This window comes from Tachyglossus aculeatus, chromosome X1 (genome assembly GCF_015852505.1).
Source record: "Tachyglossus aculeatus isolate mTacAcu1 chromosome X1, mTacAcu1.pri, whole genome shotgun sequence".
NCBI lineage: Eukaryota > Metazoa > Chordata > Mammalia > Monotremata > Tachyglossidae > Tachyglossus > Tachyglossus aculeatus.
In genome coordinates, this window is record NC_052101.1 from 101,885,499 (window position 1) to 101,899,750 (window position 14,252).

Genomic DNA, 14,252 nt, shown 5'->3' on the forward strand with positions numbered 1-14,252 from the left:
GCTTTGAAGAGCTAACAGGTCGGAAAACCACCATTTGGAATCTTTTCAGCCCTGATTAGAAGCTGTCAAGTTTGGGCAGAGGCCTGGGATGTGTGAAACTGAGGAGTCTGGATCAAAAATCTGCGGGAGTCATTGTCCCCACTGCCCCGTGGAATTGGCACTTAGGCTTTGGATCAAAATGAATAAACAAATGGATAACCCATCCTCTATCTAGTCTATGCAGCCTAAAGATTTAAAAGATACTTAACAGTGGAATGTTCGACTAACGTTCAAGAGACGGATTTTGAAATAAGTTCCGGAAACCAGACTGACCCTTCCACTGACTATTTAGTCTCTTTTTCTCTAGCAGCCTATATTCTTATCTTGCACTCTGTGCTGAATCAGACTTGGGTCAACCCAAGAAGCTTTGTACATGGACTGATTTTGATGGTCAGCAAATATCATACAGGGGAGTGGTTTTTAGTGGATTTAGTTGGAACTCATAACTTTGGAGTTCTGGAAGACTACAACTAACGTAGTATGGATAGGTAAATAGAATGCTCAAAGTGTTCTAAGAAAAAAGTAAGTTAAAAAACGGTCCAAGGGGCAAGAACATTAAGGGAAATTCAATACGTCCAGTATGCAGACCAGTTGGAGGAGATAGAAGAGAGGCAAAATTAGTAGAGGAAATGAAAATTCCAATTGCTGTGGGGGCTTGGCAGTGTTGTTTTGAGGCAATCATTACACTTGAAAAGACATAGAGGAAATGAAACTGCTGCATCCATCCTTTCTGTTTTATCTTTACCCATTGGATCCTGAGCATGTCTACAATTTATCGTGGGTTACTGGTGATGCAGTGTTTACCGTAAAACCTTTCTATGCAATTTTTTTCATGTAGTAATTTTTCCTGTTGACACTTTTCTTTCTCTTGGTCCCATCTTTAAATTTTATTTGCATAATTATAGCATATCTTATCTACTCCTCACTCCTTGCCAACTTTGTGTGTATGGAGTGAAACTCCCAAAGTCACATTTTTTCCCCCTTCCAAAGATGTTACTATAGCTTTAGTTTTACCCAGAGAGAGGTGAGAAAAGACTTCTGTCTTGCTCTTCAAAGCCCTTTAGTCTGGAGCCTAAACACAATACTCACGTGGATACTGTTTACATTGCAATTGGTCTCTTGCACTCAGTTCCAGCTGTTTCAACTTAAACACAAGGTACAAGACTGTCGCTATGGAGACGGTTTACTAGAAATAGGTCATGTTAAAGTCATTTTTTTGTTATTAAGAAGCATCAAGGCCCTGCTGAGGGCTTCAAGGCCCTGCTGAGCTCACCTCCTCCAGGAGGCCTTCCCAGACTGAGCCCCTTCCTTCCTCTCCCCCTCGTCCCCCTCTCCATCCCCCCCATCTTACCTCCTTCCCTTCCCCACAGCACCTGTATATATGTTTGTACATATCTATTACTCTATTTGTTTATTTTACTTGTACATATCTATTCTATTTATTTTATTTTGTTAGTATGTTTGGTTTTGTTCTCTGTCTCCCCCCCTTTTAGACTGTGAGCCCACTGTTGGGTAGGGACAATCTCTATGTGTTGCCAATTTGTACTTGCCAAGCGCTTGGTACAGTGCTCTGCACATAGTAAGCGCTCAATAAATACGATTGATGATGATGATGATGATCATGGCTCCATAAACTCCTTTAGTCAAATATTCTTAACCAGAAACTAAGAAGCAGCATGGCCTAGTGGGTAGAACATGAGATTGGGAGTCAGAAGAACCTGGGTTCGAATCCTGGCTCTACCACTTCTCTGCTGTGTGACTCTGGACAAGTCAGCTCACCTCTGTGTCTCACTTACCTCATCTGTAAAATGGGGATTAAGGCTGTGAGCCCCACGTGGGCCATGGACTGATTTGCTTGGATCTATCCCAGCGCTTAGTACGGTGACCAGTACATGGTGTTTAACAAATACTATAAAAGAAAAATCCAGATTCCTTGGTGAGCCGGTTGGCCTGCCGCTCCCCCACACAGGTCTGGTCGGCCTGAGGAGCCCCCGTGGGAGTATGGCTGTGGGCCCATCCTGGGGATGTCTCCACTGGCAGGGACTTCCACATCAGGTGAGGCGGAGACGTGAGCATGCCATGTCCAGGATCCAGGAGCGCTGCTCTCCTGGCAAGAGAAGCCCCCATTGAGTCCAGAGTAAGGCCTGGAAAGAGGGAGTCTACACTGAAAGAGCCTCCCTTGGGTGTTCCTGGCTTGGAATCGAGGTGGGGAGGGTTTGTTTGCCCTACCAGCGGGGGGGTCTAGAGTCCAGGGAGAGGGTGCCCCCCCCATTTGAGCTCTGCTGAGCCCCCTTTGTTGAGGCCCAGGGTGGAAGTAGCATGGCTTAGTGGGTATAGCACTAAGCACTACTTATAGCCTAGTAGTATACTATGCTAGTATAGTATAGCATAGTGGGGAAGCACTAAGTACTTAGTGGGCATAGCACTTAGTGGGCCTAGGAGTCAGAAGGACCTGGGTTCTAATCCTGGCTCCGCCACTTAATAATAATAATAATAATAATAATAATGGCATTTATTAAGCACTTACTATGTGCAAAACACTGTTCTAAGTGCTGGGGAGGCTACAGGGTGATCAGGTTGTCCCACACGGGGCTCACAGTCTTAATCCCCATTTTACAGATGAGGTAACTGAGGCAAGAGAAGTGAAGTGACTTGCCCAGAGTCACACAGCTGACAATTGGCAGAGCTGGGATTTGAACCCATGACCTCTGCCTCCAAAGCCCATGCTCGTTTCCACTGAGCCAGGTTGCTTCTCTTGTCTGCTGTGTGCCCTTGGGTAAGTCACTTCACTTCTCCGGGCCTCAGTTACTGCGACTGTGAAATGGGGATGAAGACCACGAGCCCCATGTGGGACAGGGACTGTGTCCAACCCAGTTAGCTTGTATCTACTCCGGGACTGAGTACAGTGCCTGGCACACAGTGAGTGCTTAACAAATGCTGTGAGGAAAAAAAAAAGCCACGATCGCACACCGTACCCCGGCGCAACCTACCTGAAAGCCGCAGCAGATGGCATAAGGCCACCGAGCTCCATCCAGCCCATCACCGTGGTGGTGTCAGCAATGGGCTGCCTGCCTTGGGCCCAACTCTTGTTGCTCAGATCACCTGTCAGTCAGTCGGTCGATCGATCACTCACCCTGAATCTTTTGGACTGAGCAACGCTCACCCCCTTCCGCTCAGGACGGGAGGGACTAGAATTGCGTTTGTGAGCTGGCATCTCCCACGTATCTGTGGTTTGCACGTCTTTAGGCCGTGCCCAGATGGTGGTGTTCGGTGGGGGAGGAAGAGGTTAAAGCTTGAGGCAAATGGCGGAGGACTTTTTGTGGCTCTGAGAGATGGTTAACCGAGCCACATGCCAAGCAGCTTAACTGAATTTAAGTGTTTTGTCGTCTTAATGATATTTAAGTGCTTACTCTTTGCCAGGCACTGGGGTAGATGCAAGTTAATCGGAATGGACACACTCCCTGTCCCACATGGGCCTCACGGTCTTCATCCCCATTTTACAGATGAGGTAACTGAGGCACAGAGAAGTTAAGTGACTTGCCCAAGGGCACACAGCAGACAAGTGGCAGAACCGGGATTAGAACCTACATCCTCTGACTCCCATGACTCCCCAGCCAGACTGCTTCTCTGGTGCTCTCTGTCAATAGCTGAATAAAAAGACTTAACTTGTTCTATTCTCTTTTTTTTTCTTGTGACATTTAATGAATGAACCTGTCAGAAGCATTTAATAATTAAGCTGTCTGGTCAGTAAGACCATGCCAAAATTAAAAGTTCTTGAACACCCACAAATAAAATGTTGAACTGTGATATTCGGCTGAAAATTGATTGTAGTGTAAGGCAAAAATGGCATCTCCCTGTCCATTCAACAAAAACATTTATTATGTGGTTTTAAAGTGTGGACATTGATTGATACAGGCCTAGGTCATTGGTGCCCAGGGAGCTCACAGTCTGAGGACCTTGCGGAGAATAGACACTCAGGGAAAAGTCAGCAATTATCATGAATCAGAGCACTGAAAGAGCAGGTAATGGTACAGTTGAACAATTGAACAGTGTTAGCAAAAAAAAAAATAAAGTGCATATCTGTCTTCACAACCTTCTTGGGAAAGAGTCCACAGGTGGGAATTAGACCAGGTCCCTGGCTTCCGGAAGGCCCCCAATCTGAAAAGAAAAAGGGGAGAGGGGACGGGCGACAGACATATGAGCGATGAACAATAAAACCTGTTTTCCCTATTACTAAGTAATGAGCTGTATGTGGGACAGGGATAGAGTCCAACCTGTTCATTCATATATATATACACACACAAATATATATATATATATACATGTTTCTTTGTGTATGCATATATATAGACATGCCTGCATATGTATATGCTTATATATATACCTATATATATTTTTAAAATGGTATTTGTTTAGCACTTACTATGTTCCAGGCATTGTACTAACTGCTGGGATAGATACAAGATCATCAGGTCAGACGCAGTCCCTGTCCCCCAAAGGGGTCACAGTTTAAGTCAGAGGGAGGAGGATTTAATCCCCGTTTTATAGATGAAACAGCTGAGGCACTGAGAAGTTAAGTGACTTGCCCAAGGTTTTACAGCAGATAAATGGCAGAGCCAGGATTAGAACCCAGATCCTCTGACATCCAGGCCTGTGGTTTTTAATAATAATAATAATAATGATGGCATTTGTTCATTCAGTCATATTTATTGAGCGCTTACTGTTTGCAGAGCACTGTACTAAGTTCTTGGGAAGTACAGATCGGCAACATATTGAGACGGTCTGTACCCAACAATGGGTTTACAGTCTAGAAACGGGAGACAGACAACAAAACAAGTAGACAGGTGTCAATACCATCAAAATAGATAAATAGAATTATTTACACATCATTAATAAAATAAATAGAGTAATAAATACGTACAAATATACTCAAGTGTTGTGGGAAGGGGGTAGGGCATAGGGAGTGAGTGGGGGTGATGGGGAGGAGGAGCAGAGGAAAAAGGGGCTCAGTTTGGGAAGACCTCCTGGAGGAGGTGAGCTCTCAGTAGGCTTACTATGTGCAAAGCACTGTTCTAAGCGCTGGGGGGATACAAGGTGATCGGGTTGTCCCACGTAGGGCTCACAGTCTTAATCCCCATTTTACAGATGAGGTAACTGAGGCTCAGAGAAGTTAAGTGACTTGCCCAAGGTCATACAGAAGACATGTGGCGGAACTGGGATTAAAACCCATGACCTCTGGCTCCCAAGCCTGTGCTCTTTCCACTGAGCCACGCTGCTTCTCAGTTAGGTCACACTGTTTCTCTATATTGTATCTACCCCTGCACTTAGTACAGTGCTCGGTACATAGTAAGCGCTTAAGAAATACAATCCTCCTTCCCCTCTTCCTCCCCGCTCCTCCTTCCCCCTCTTCCTCCCCCCTCCTCCTTCCTCCTCTTTCTACCCCCTCTTCCTTTCCCTACCCCCTCCCCCCCGCTCCCTTCTCCCCCTCCCTCCTCTCCTCCCTTTTTTATATTAAAACAGCATGAAATTCATTCATTCATTCAATTGTATTTATTAAGCACTTACTGTGTGCAGAGCACTGTACTAAGCGCTTGGAAAGTGCAATTTGGCAACAGAGACAATCCCTACCCAACAACGGGCTCACAGTCTAGAAGGGGGGAGACAGACAACAAAACAACACAAAACAAGTAGACAGGCATCAATAGCGTCAATATAAATAAATAGAATTACAGATATATGCACATCATTCATAAAATAAATAGAATAATAAATATGTATATACACAAGTTCTGTGGGGCGGGGAGGGGGGTAGAGCGGGGGGGAGTAGGGGCGATGGGGAGGGGAGGAGGAGCAGAGGAAAAGGGGGGCTCATTCTGGGAAGGCCTCCTGGAGAAGGTGAGCTTTCAGTAGGGCTTCGAAGGGGGGAAGTGTGCTAGTTTGGCAGATGTGGGGAGGGAGAGCATTCCAGGCCAGAGGTAGGACGTGGGCCAGGGGTCGATGGTGGGACAGGTGAGAACGAGGCCCAGTGAGGAGGTTCGCGGCAGCAGAGGAGCGGAGTGTGTGGGCTGGGCTGGAGAAGGAGAGAAGAGAGGTGAGGTAGGAGAGGGCAAGGTGATGGAGAGCTTTGAAGCCAATAGTGAGGTGTTCTTGCTTGATATGAAGGTTGATAGGTACCCACTGGAGATTTTTGAGGAAGGGGGGTGACATGCCCAGAGCGTTTCTGTAGACAGATAATCTGGGCAGCAGAGTGAAGTATAGACTGAAGTTGGGAGAGACAGGAGGTTGGGAGATCAGAAAGGATGCTGATGCAGAAATCCAGTCGGGATATGATGAGTGATTGTACTAACAAGGTAGCGGTTTGGATAAATAAGAGGATAAATTCACAAAATAAAAACGAAAATCAGCAGGGTGCTGTGGCTGGAGGAGCAGGATTTCAGGCTCCTTGCCGTTCAGAATCTAAGCTACACTAGCCACAGCAACTGCTCCAGCAGCTGCCACAGTCTTCCCAAGATTTTGTGGAAGCCTCATGCTGAGGCAGTTTTTCTCTGTCCCACTGGGGTGGTGCATGGTAGGCCAGGATGAAGCTTTTCATCTTTAACACCTCATACACACGTTCCTAATTAAACTCGATGTACATATCATGAGGTAGGTTTCTATGTGCTTCTTTTTATCAGGGTCATGAGGGCTGGCAAAATGGGGTTGATGCATTTCTTAATTTGCTACAAGTGCTCCTTTAATCTTTGAGGCATTCATCAAACCAGCTATAGTAGTTTTGCCTAGCCCTTTCTGGTGTCCTGTGAAATACCCATTCGAAGTCTTTATTGGAAGTTGAGGAGGGGATTGGGTGTTCTATTTTAGACTGTGAGCCCACTGTTGGGTAGGGACTGTCTCTGTATGTTGCCAACTTGTACTTCCCAAGCACTTAGTACAGTGCTCTGCACACAGTAAACGCTCAATAAATGCGATTGATTGATTGATTGATTGACTGCTAATTGTGGCTACGGAGCTCTTTGCAGGTGTACTTGTTCAGCCGGAATCTAGCATTGAGCTGTCATGGTGGTTTAAGGGGCAGTTTGTGATATGGCTCCATAGTCAGTGTCATCTTGGCATATATCGGTCGCTCTGCTCCACACGTTCACATCCTCTGCTGCGGTGATAAGGATTAGATTTTCGGTGCATCCATGATGTCTTTGATCTCTAACCTATTGGTTATGCTCTTCCCCTCCCTGCTCAAATCTGCCAAGCTACATTCCTCTCCATCTCCAAATCCTTGCTTAAGCACCACCTCTTCAGTCAGTCGACAGTGTCTGAGTGCTTACTGTGTTCAGAACACTGTGCTAAGCGCTTGGGAGAGCGGGTAGTACATTACAAGAGAGCGGGTAGTCACGTTCCCTGCCCACAGCGCGTCTACAATCTAGAGGGGGAGACCACCATTAATATAAATAAGTTACCGGTGTGTACGTAAATGCCCCGGAAGCTTATCCTGATTTAGTCCCCACTTGACAGTCAGTCCTGTGTTGCCCTTTCCAGCCACACTTGCACTCATAGATAAATGTCGCTATCTGTGATGTCATCCTCAAATGGAAAGGACAATTATATATAGACTGGCCTATGTAGGATTGGAAGTTCAGCATTTCCTTTTTAGAAGCAAAGCTTTTACATATTGACCACTAAATGAGAAGCCAGATTCATCCTATGAATAGTGCACCTTGGGGTGAAAGTGAGGTACTATTATTGGAGGTGCAGTCATTTTTTGATCCCTGTTTCAACAAGGTTGCTCCTGTCCGCAAACTGTTCTGCTGGACTTTGAACCGATGCACCTTCCCGAAGTATCATACACAGTGTAGGCATCTTACCTGTGGGAGTAGGTTTAATGGGATGAATGCTTCCGGATTTTATTATTTGAAACCAAGTTCTTTGAAGGTAGGCTAAATGACTGGCGATATTTAGCTCCGGGAGACTTAGCTCGAGAGCCACAGTGGATTTTAGAACAGGGATCGGCAAGTTGTGGCTTGCTCTCGTGTCACATTGGAGCCCACTGTGACCCAGGAGCAGGGCCTTGGGCTAAAGAGGAGCCTCCTCTGAACACACCACATGGCATTGTGACCACAATCTGCCTAAAAGCCGTGGCAAAGGGCTCGGGGTCACTGGGCTTCATTTGGCCCATCGCTGCTGGGGGTGGGAGAGGTGGAATTGGGGGAGTCAGCAACAGGCAGCTCATCTGGGGGCCTTTGACAGATGAGGAGGGTGGGCTCCATTCCTCAGAAGACCCCCCAGGGCCTCATGTCGGGGTCCCCTAAGCGCTTAGTACAGTGCTCTGCATACAGTAAGCGTTCAATAAATACGATTGAATGAATGGGGATGCCCCAGGGTCTCTGGAGCTTGGTAGGCAGCCTTGGATGGAGTTGGATCCAGATCTCTTGGTTCTCCCCTCCCCACCCCCCCACCCCCACCGTGTGCGTGTTTGGATTGGGAAATCTTCATCCCACTAGGCCCAGGAAGGGGGACGTGCACTAGCTCTGTCTGGGGCCAGCAGCTTTTCAGAGAGCCAGGAGCGAAGGACTCAGGTTATTATTATTAGTAGTAGTATGGTATTTGTTAAGTGCTTACCATGTGCAAGTCATTGTACTAAGCTCTGGGCTGAATGCAAGGAAATCGAGTTGACACAGTCCCTGTCCCTCATGGGGCTCACAGTCTTATTCCTCATTTTACAGATGAGGTAACTGAGGCACAGAGAAGTGAAATGACTTGCCCAAGGTCACACAGCAGACAAGTGGCGGAGCCGGGCTTAGAGCCCAGGACCTTCTGAATCCCAGGCCCAAGTTCGATCCACTTGGTCCTGGCTGCCCATCTGAATGGCAGGGAGTTGGGGGTGGCGGGGAGGATGGGGACATCTGGCGGGTTGTGGGCCGAACCAGGAACCCTGGAAAGCCCTTCCTCCGCTCCCACATAGCACAGTTGAAACCTGTCCTCTTTAGCCACTATTTTTCAGTCTCTTTTGCTGGTTTCTCATCCATCTCTCACTCGTCCCTGGGTGCTCCTCGAGGTTCTCATCTCACTTAACTCTCACTCCCTTGGGAGCTTGTCTCCTGGTGTGATTTCAGCTGCCTCATCTCTGTGGACAAGTCTCAAATCCATCTCTCTAGCCCCAACCTCTTTCCCCGTCTGCTATCTCATATTTCCTCCTGCCTTTAGGGCATCTGTTTATGGATGTGCTTGCCAGCCCCTTAAACTCAATATGCAAAAACCGAACTCCTCATCTTCTCTCCAAAATCCTTTCCTCCACCCAACTTCTCTGTCACAGTTGACATGACTGTCATTGCCATCTCCCGAAGCCCAAAGTCTTGACAGTATCCTTGACTTTCTGCCTTTTTTTTATGGTATTTAAGCATTTACTGTGTGCCAGACCCTTAAGCGCTGGGGTAGATACAAATTAATCCGGTTGGACATGGTCCCTGTCCCACTTAGGGCTCACAGTCTTAATCCCCGTTTTGCAGATGAGGTAACTGAGGCCCAGAGAATTAAGTGACTTGCCCAAGGTCACACAGAAGACAAGTGGTGGTCAGGATTAGAACCCAGGTCCTTCTGACTTTCAGGCCCGTGCTCTATCCACTAGGCCATGCGGCTTCTCCAGATCTCACCTTCAGTCTGTTGCTAAATCTGGTCAGTTTTTTTCTCTAGGATATTTCCAGATATCTATCCCTTTCTCTCCATCCAGAGGCCACTCTCCTGGCCCCGGAGTTCATCACATCCCACTACTGTATCAGCCTCCTCACTAGCCTCCCTGCCTTTGGCCTTTGTTCTCCTCCAATCTATACTTCACTCCAATGCCCGCTCTGCCCGTGTCTCATCAATTCTCAAAACAGCCTTCAGTGATTTAATCGAGTAGACACCCCGAGCACTGACATTTAGTCACTCCATTAAATCTCTCCCTTTTACTTATCCCCCCTCTCCCCCTACTAAGCTCCAGTTTGCACTCTTTGTTCCTTTCAAGTTCACTTTCTCACTGTGCCTCATTCCCCACCTTCCAGCCTTCAACCCCCGGCTCAGGCCCTTTTTTCTGCTTAGAACTCCCTCCTCCTTCAAATCCGCGAGACCTCAGTTTCCACATCTTCAAAGCCATCAAAGCCATGTCATCTCTTTTAGGAAATTTCCCCCACTAAATCTTCTGCCCAGGTCACATCCTCCCAACTGTCGTCTGAGCGTGTTTGCACCACTTCAGCAATTTTGCACTCACAACTTCTTGTTCTATTTTTGTACATACTGTTTTGCATACTGTGCTATTTTAGCACTTCTTCTTCCTATGTGTAATTTATTGTGTGTCCATCTTTCCCTTTCACAGTGTAAGCTCCTTGTGAGCAGGGATCGTGTCTCCTACGTCTCTTGTGCTTTGCTAAGCACTTAGTATGGTGCACACAGTAGGTGGTGATTTAAAAACCTGTGGACTTAAAGTTTCGCACGAAGTACCCATCTCCCCACCAGCACCCCCTTGCTCGCACATATTTCCCCTCTCATTTCTCCCAAGGGTACTCAATAGAGTGGAGCCGTCTTTATAATAGAATGGAGAGCAGCAGTGGTCGATCAGGTGAGAAGTGTGCCTAAGTGGCTAGAGATTTTCAACTCTGCACTGTCTCCTCCCCTCTCCTCCGTTGCCGGACTTGCCAAGGTTCCACGGTCCGTTCTTAATGCCTGACATAATGGTTGTACCTCCTACCCTGGAGTTACACTGGACTAGCAGCATGGCCTAGTGGAAAGAGCACGGGCCTAGGCGTCAGAGGACCTGGGTTCTAATCCTAGCACTGCCACGGGTCTGTGACCTTGGGTGAGTCTCTTCACTTTTCTGTGCCTCTGTTACTCATCTGTAAAATGGGGGTTCAGTACCCGTTCTCCCTCCTACGTAGACCATGAGTCCTGTATAGGGCAGGGACTGTATCTGACCTGATTATCTTGTGTCTTCCCCAGCACTCACAACAGTGCCTGATGCAGAGTAAGCAGTTAACAAATACAATTTTTATCGCTACTATTACCCTGCTTTGTAGTATCCCTGGGGTACCCATCAAAAAAAAATCTCTGATTTAGAAGGGCTTCTCTTACCTTTAAGGTAGAACAGAAGGAGATGAACTTAAACTGCAGCAAGAGGGACATAGAACAACACATTTCTAGACGCTGAAAGTTGTTCAGCTGTGGAATAGGGTACTGAGAGAGGTTACAGAATCTCTACCTGGGGACTTTTAAAAATAGGTAGAAGCTCGGGGGTTAATTGTAGCCTGTTAGACGTCAGTGGGGTGATCAGGATGACTTCCCAAGGTCTCTTCTAGCCCTAAGAGTCAGTGCCTGCATGAGAGAGTGAATTATGGTGAACTACAAGGAATTTGGAATCTAGGTTCTATGTCGGTGCATCAGCCTCAAATTTGAGGTGTCATTGTGGGCTATCCAGATAGAGAAGCAGGGTGGCCTAGCGGAAAGAGCATGTTCCTGGGAGTCAGAGGACCTGGGTTTTAATCCTGGCCCTGCCATATGTCTGCTGTGTGACTTGGTCAAATCACTTCACTTCTTTGTGCCTCAGTTACCTCATCTGTAAAATGGGGATTAAATCCTAGTTAGACTGTGAGCCCCATGTGGCATAAGGACTGTGTTCAACCTTATTGACTTGTAACTTGTACTTCAGTGGTTAGTGCAGTGCTTGGCACATAGTAAGCACTTAAGTGCCATAATCATTATTATTGTTATCGTTATCATGTCTTGAAGCCAGGAGAAAATGCGAGGCTGCAGAGAAGGAGAGAGGTTGGGCTTGGAGAGGTAGGTTTGCAAATCTTCTGTGTAGAAATGGAAGTTGAAGCCGTAGGAGCGAATGAGTTCGCCTAGGGAGTTGGAGAATGGAAGGGGATGCAGAACTGAGCTGTGAGGGATTTTCACAGTGGGTGAGAGGCAGAGGAGGAGCCCCCCCACCCCAAAGAGATTAAGAAGGAGTGACCAGAGAGATGGCAAGAGAGGACGGTGTCAGTGAAGCCGAGGTTAGACAGTGTTTCCAAGAGAAGGTGATGGTCTGAACCCCTTAAACGCTTTGATGCTCGCCCCACTCCACTCCCACAGCAGTTCAGTACGTATCCTAATGCTCTACCACTTCCCCTACCTGTAAGTGATTTTAATGTCCATCTCCCCTACTAGATTGTAAGCTCCTTGAGGGCAGGGATCACATCTACCAACTCTATTAATAATAATAATGATGGCATTTGTTGTGCGCTTACTATGTGCCAAGCACTGTTCTAAGCGCTGGGGGGGGGGGGGTACAAGGTAATCGGGTTGTCCCACGTGGGGCTCACAGTCTTCATCCCCATTTTCCAGATGAGGGCACTGAGGCCCAGAGAAGTGAAGTGACTTGCCCAAAGTCACACAACTGACAAGTGGCGGAGCCGGGATTAGAACCCATGACTTCTGACTCCCAAGCCTGGGATCTTGCCACTGAGCCACACTGCTTTTCTAATTGTATTGTACACTCCCAAGCGCTTAGTACAGTGCTCCACCCACAGTAAGCGCTCAGTATAAACCATTGATTGATTCCCTTCCCTGTTAGTGGTGAATTAGCTTTCAGGTGGCCCTTAGGCTTTTTTGAGTAGCTCAAGGTTAAACGCTGTGTCAGTACAGTTAGGTTTCCGGAAAATGAACTGGTTTTATGCCATAATTGAAAGTTGGGATTGATCTCCTTCACTTCAGTGCTGGCCGCCTTTCCCAATTTAACATCAAGGGTGCTTTTTCGAAATTGCTTAGAAGTCAGAGTTTTAAATATTTGAATGACATCTTCTCCTTGTTCTGGTTTTCATTCAGGTTGCAGCTGCTCCCTGGTGGCTACCCGTTAAAGGAGCTAATTGGAGGCATCCAGAAGGTCCTGACTCAACTATTTTGAGCAGGTGAGAAGGACCATTTTCCAAAACTGAAGATGGAGGCATTGAGATTGTGCCTTGCTCCCGCAATTCCCCAACCGACACCTGACTCTACTAATATCGAACAACCTCCTTGCTAGTCTCTTTACTTCTAGGCTCGCCTCAACTCCAATCTCTCCCCATACACAGCACCATGGATCATTTTGCTTGAACACCTATTAGATCATGTCATTGTCCGTAAAACTTGAAATGGCTCTATCTTCTTTCCTCCTTCCCTATCGGGTGCTCTGTCACCCTTTCTGTTTCTCGTTTTCTTCCTCCCTCCCATGTTCACGCTCTCTCTCTCTCTCTCTCTCTCTCTCTCTCTCTCTCTCTCTCATGTGCACGCTCACTCTCTCGAATGCTCTTCCATTCCTGTGTATTCTCTCCCTCCTCCTCTGCCTTGCCTCCAGCTAAAACTCTGGACCGTTGGCTTCAAAGTTCCATCACACTTAGCCACCCTTTTTCTTGCTAGTCGCTACTTTAAATCCTAAACCTTTGCTCCTGACATTTTTCCTCTCCAACCATGTCCTTCAGAGCTCTGTTAAAGCACCACATCCTGCAGTAGATTTTCCCTGAATAACCCAATCTCTCCTCTCTGCTGCTCTAGGTGAGTGATCCATTTTTTTTATGGTATTTGCTAAGCACTACTTTGTGTCAGTCACTGTTCTAAGTGCTGGGGTAAAAACAAAGTATTTGGGGTCCGTTCATGTCCCACATGGGGCTCACAGTCTTAATCCCCATTTTTACAGGTGAGGTAACTGAGTCACAGAGAAATGAAGTGACTTGCCCAAGGTCACACAGCAGACAAGTGGCAGAGCCGGGATCAGAATCCAGGTCCTTCCATCTCTCAGGCCCGTGCTCTGTCCATTAGGCCACACTGTTTCTTGGTACAGCTACGTAATAATAATAATAGTAGTAATGATGGCATTTATTACTGAGCCCCCTCCTTCCTCTCCCCCCCTCCATCCCCCCCATCTTACCTCCTTCCCTTCCCCACAGCACCTGTATATATGTATATGTGTTTGTACCTATTTCTCTATTTATTTATTTATTTTACTTGTACATATCTATTCTATTTATTTTATTTTGTTAATATGTTTGGTTTTGTTCTCTGTCTCCCCCTTCTAGACTGTGAGCCCACTGTTAGGTAGGGACTGTCTCTATATATTGCCAACTTGTACTTCCCAAGCGCTTAGTACAGTGCTCTGCTCACAGTAAGTGCTCAATAAATATGATTGATTGATTAAGCGCTTACTATGTGCAAAGCACTGTTCTAAGCACGGGGGAGGT

The 14,252-nt window shown here is 46.8% G+C and overlaps 1 protein-coding gene across 1 annotated transcript in view; it reads left to right on the top strand.

Moving 5' to 3' along the window:
- SUMF1 (sulfatase modifying factor 1) overlaps nucleotides 1-14,252 on the top strand; it is a 102,442-nt gene that overhangs the window by 34,225 nt on the left and 53,965 nt on the right. Inside the window, exon 7 of the mRNA XM_038771739.1 lies at nucleotides 12,865-12,947. Coding sequence (XP_038627667.1) covers nucleotides 12,865-12,947 — 83 coding nt within the window. The remainder of the gene's footprint in view (nucleotides 1-12,864; nucleotides 12,948-14,252) is intronic.